This window comes from Lygodium microphyllum, chromosome 29 (genome assembly GCF_053477565.2).
Source record: "Lygodium microphyllum isolate KBCC chromosome 29, Lygodium_microphyllum_v1.1.10, whole genome shotgun sequence".
Lineage (NCBI taxonomy): Eukaryota > Viridiplantae > Streptophyta > Polypodiopsida > Schizaeales > Lygodiaceae > Lygodium > Lygodium microphyllum.
Genome location: NC_141163.1, coordinates 74642794 through 74647091, shown reverse-complemented (window position 1 = coordinate 74647091; position 4298 = coordinate 74642794). Strand labels below are relative to the sequence as shown.

General features: G+C 42.4%; 1 protein-coding gene across 5 annotated transcripts; it reads right to left on the bottom strand.

Moving 5' to 3' along the window:
• Positions 1-623: 623 nt before the first annotated feature.
• LOC148010805 (uncharacterized) lies at positions 624-3917 on the bottom strand. Of its 5 annotated transcripts, none has more exons than XM_087671866.1 (3): positions 3544-3917; positions 2314-2424; positions 624-1387 (listed from the first exon to the last, which is right to left on the bottom strand). In XM_087671866.1, the coding sequence occupies exons 1-3, from the start codon at positions 3724-3726 to the stop codon at positions 1364-1366; spliced, it is 318 nt and encodes a 105-aa protein (XP_087527992.1). In that variant the 5' UTR covers positions 3727-3917; the 3' UTR covers positions 624-1363. The 5 variants fall into 5 exon arrangements, with proteins under 5 accessions (XP_087527992.1, XP_087527990.1, XP_087527989.1 ...); XM_087671864.1 differs by lacking the exon at positions 624-1387 and adding an exon at positions 1496-2177 and having other exon boundaries at positions 3562-3914; XM_087671863.1 differs by lacking the exon at positions 624-1387 and adding an exon at positions 1499-2177 and having other exon boundaries at positions 3544-3910.
• Between the last annotated feature and the right edge of the window lie 381 nt (positions 3918-4298).

Here is a 4298-nt window from a genome sequence, read left to right as displayed (position 1 = left end):
ATAAAGCCTTCTTTTGATGAAGCAAGTCAAGCTACACACACCCCAACAAAAGCAATGGCAAAGCACATGGAGCTGCACATACCGAACAAGAAGAGAATGTTTTCAAGGCTCTAGGAGTGATTAAATCCAACATGTAGTATTGCATCCTTCCACTTAGTCTACTAGTAACCAAGCCATGCCCTACCCACAAGTGTAGATAATCTTTGTGTGTGTGAGAGAGTGTGTGTGTGTTTATGTTTATTTTTTTAACATTGAAGTTCTCTATCATATCTATTCATCTCCTCTTCTTCTTCCCATCATAATTCTACGTGTGGACTTCCTTCAAGTGGGAAAGGGAGGGACCTAGAAGAAGTCTTCTTCTCTTTTGCTAGTGTACTGCTTCTTTGTAGCATGGAGCATGATGGTGATTGATCAAAAGCTTCATGCATGGGCATTTAGGTGAACCTACCACAAACTTGGAGTCTTCCATGCTCCCTTTGATTTCATAGGATTGAGAGAGAGAGAGAGAGAGAGAGAGAGAGAGAGAGAGAGAGTTAGCCATCCAAAGCTACAGAATGAGTAAAATAAGTGAAAGGTAATCTATTTTCACATGTAGAGGAAGCTCTTCAAAGAATAAGAGAGTGTACATTGTCCAATGTTGATGGTATTTTAGTGTTATAGCTCTAGTGCGGGACAAAAATAAATGTAGATGAACCATTTGTCCCTCCTAAGAATAGGCTTTTCTTCTACAAATTGTCTTTGTAGACTATTGAAAGTGAAACAAAATGTGTGATCAAATGCTCTCACACCCTTAAATAGATCACCAATTGCTCACACAAAAGTCATTTGACCAATCAATAATTGAAGCAAACATGGGGATATGCTTGGGAAATAAAGTAATTTGTGTCTGAATCTAAATTTTTAATGCTTCTAACCATTCATCTTTGCTTTTAGGCAAATCATGTAAACCAATGCTTTTATTGCTCTTGAGCAGTGACCTGCCCGACTTCAAATACGAACTCACAACTTTCAAAGGTTGTTGAGAAATGCTTAATAGTTTAGATACATCAAATCAGCTATCTATTTGATTGAGATTGTCTCACATAGTCCTAGCTCTAGTTCATTCTATCATTGTTTAAAACATAATTGTACAGAAAAAGCCAACCAGCTACACATTGAATGGATGGTTTAGATTCTTGTCATTTTGGCTTAGGTCCTGACATATGGCTTCGAGAGAGAATGAAATTGGTTTTGGGCTTTTTCCATCTGAAGAAGGGCATAAACTACTGCAGCCACCGTTCTGGTTGGGAGAGGGAGCCAGCTCAAGTTGCACATAGAAGCAATGTATTGAACTAAGTGCCATGAAACTGAACCCCAGAGATAACTACGAGGATAAGTAAACCTTCCACTGAACGCCATCACAGAAAGCAAAAGCATCATGTCAGTAGCAAAACTTAGGGCAAACACATTTGAGAATGGCTTTCAAAAAATTGCAGGTGCTAGAACTCGGAAGTCTTATCAAAGGAATGACTACTTAACATTGAAAATCCACAAACTGAATGAGCAACTGAAGCACAGAAGTAATCATCCCACAAAGTTCATACTTGATTTCAAGTTCCATAGCTTCGGCTGTTCACGATCATGAACAGTCCTAAAGCAGTATAAATACATCTAGTAATCTGCATGTCCAGTTTTTCATAGTACAAAGTTTATTTTAGCCTGAAGCTCTGGCTGTTCATGATCATGAACAGGAAGGAGATGTACACACTTGAACTGTAACTTCATTTGTGCACATGTACAGCACAGATGAAGTGGAAGTTTGGGGCCTCAATTTGCCAGCTCCACATCACGGAAAGATGAGATCTGACAATTTGTGCACTCCATATCGCGGAAAAAAGAGATGCAACCATTCGCTGGCTCCACATTGTGCAAAGAAGAGATGTGATATGTTTGCTTAGAGCCTTTGGCTGTATCCAGGAAGTGGAGGAGGACTGTGAGTACCACTGAGCATAAGAACATGGGAATGGGCCCAAACAGCCATAGAAACACAGGAAATGAAAAGTAGAAAGCCCTTAAACCAATGGACCAAAAGTCGGCACCCCTGATTATGGCTCGGTCAACATAGTCCGGGCTCAGCCCAGGTGCACTTGCATCCAAGGGGACATTGATGAGGAAGCTGACATGGCTGTAGTATCTTACTGATTGCACATTGCAAAGGAAAGCAATCAGAAAGCATACCAGCACACACAGAAGTTTGACGGAGGCTGCTGTATGTGTCTTATCACCTAGTATCAATCTTGTGGTTTGGTCATTACTAATGAAATTGCCGCTTACCAGCACTGCTATGACTGAGCACAAGGTTATAGCTGCAGTGGCCAGTAGTGTGGATGCCATTATATTGTTCCTTAGTGTCTGCACTGCCAACACACCGTTCTTCAGACCACCCTGTATGGGAAAGAAACATAAAAGTCCAAGCTTATTGACACAATGGAAAATGCCTCGTTGAATGGGCATACGAAAGCTCTATTTACATGTTATTTGTCAACTACTTAAGAAAAAATGATGATTATGCAACATGCTAAAAGGAGAATGCCTGCACATCTCTGACAAACCTGAGAAAGCAATTCTTAACAGACAGAGGAACTTGTCTGAAAAATTCATCTTCTAATTCTCAACATACAGAGGAACTTGTTTGAAAATTCATCTTTGTAATGGACTGGATAACAACTGTGCATATTTCAGGCATACTTCAACTGTTAGGTCATTTTGATGTATGTATATGACTTTGTTGGGATGGAAGAGGCATTTAGCATGCATGTGCATGGGAATGGTGGAGAATGAATTGAATGCATGGTCAGTCACAAGCATATTACAATTCATGTGGTGCATGTCATCCATACATGTATGGTTATGGTGAAACAACCATTAGATGCATGAACGGGGTTTGAGCCTGGCGCAAAGCACATGAAAGCATTGCATTTCTGGATGGCTGATCCCTGGCTACAGTACCTAATCGTACTAGACATGCATAGGTATGAAGATGCAAGTGTTTGGTAGACAGCCATGAATAGAGCTGTGTCTCAGCACCACTACATCAATAAATGACAATGAATAGAACTGTGTATTAGTACCACATCAATAAATGACTGTGCAAGCCTTGTAGTAACAAGACCTGACACGTGAAGTTTTTGACATTTTTCTTATGTCGGAAGAGGGGCTCTTTCTCTTTGGTTTGCTTGGGGAGGCACCGCATACCTAGCTAGGTGACGGTGGGGGTAAACTGTTGCCACCTAGCTGGGTATGTGGTTACGGGCGGGGCTGTAGCCACCCCAGGCCAGCACACCCCCACAAAACTCCACCTAGCTAGGTATGCGGTGCCTCCCGAGCAGTACCTCGTGATGTTGTCGTAATTCACAATGTGGGAATTACAAGCAGAAGTGTCTCTATGACAGACAGGCCCTGACAACAGATTAATCCAGTCCTAGTGCTATACTACCATTAATTCAGAATGGGGAGAAAGAACCAGAAGAAAACAAAAAAATTAGGGAGCCAAGGAGTAGTTACGGCCGTCATGGTGCGAACCCAGATTCGCCTGTTGATGTGATTGATGCCGATGACAGTGGTGGTGGGGAACTTGCGGACTCGATAGACCAGCTGCGCGTGGTAAGCCAGCAGGAGCAGCAACCCAATCGGCACTAGAATCGTGTCCAGATAATAAGAGGAGCTCCATGATGATGCACGCCCCATGGTGCGCGCACAGACACCGGGTGAGAGAGAGAGAGTGTGTGTGTGTGTGTCTGTGTGTGTGTGTGAGAGAGAGAGAGAGAGAGAAAGAGAGACCCTTGGGGATCGTTGGTTAAGATTCGTGCCGAATCCCTTCAAGACGTCTCTCTCTGTCTCTCTCCCCCTCCAAAGCTTCGCTTCACACTCGACACAATAAACAAAACCAAACTATGACAGATCACATCTGTGCATACGTAGTGCCTTCCATCACATTGCATGCGTTACTATCACATCGATAACCTTTTATAAATTTATACATGCGACAAGGAGCTTGAACATATGTCTTCCCAAATGTGCGGATGTCTAGCCCTACTAGGCTCTATGTGTGTCTCTAAGGGTAATGCCACCCCCAAAGCCTTCACTACACTTTTCAAAGTAAAGGCAACTATGTTATCAATTAGCAAGGAAATAAAAGAACATGCCACACCATGGTCACAACTCCTGCAAAAGTCTTGTCTACGCTAGGCGTGCCACGACCTTAAGTAGGTGTTATCAAGTCGCTTCTAGCCCTTGTAAATTTCCTTGTTAAAAAGCTT

Excerpts from the sequence above, each read along its gene's own strand:
- LOC148010805 (XM_087671865.1), bottom strand. The coding sequence starts at position 3,726 with ATGGGGCGTGCATCATCATGGAGCTCCTCTTATTATCTGGACACGATT. Across the intron at positions 2,425-3,543 it reads GGGTTCGCACCATGACGGCC|GGTGGTCTGAAGAACGGTGT; the intron begins GTAACTACTCCT and ends TTTCCCATACAG.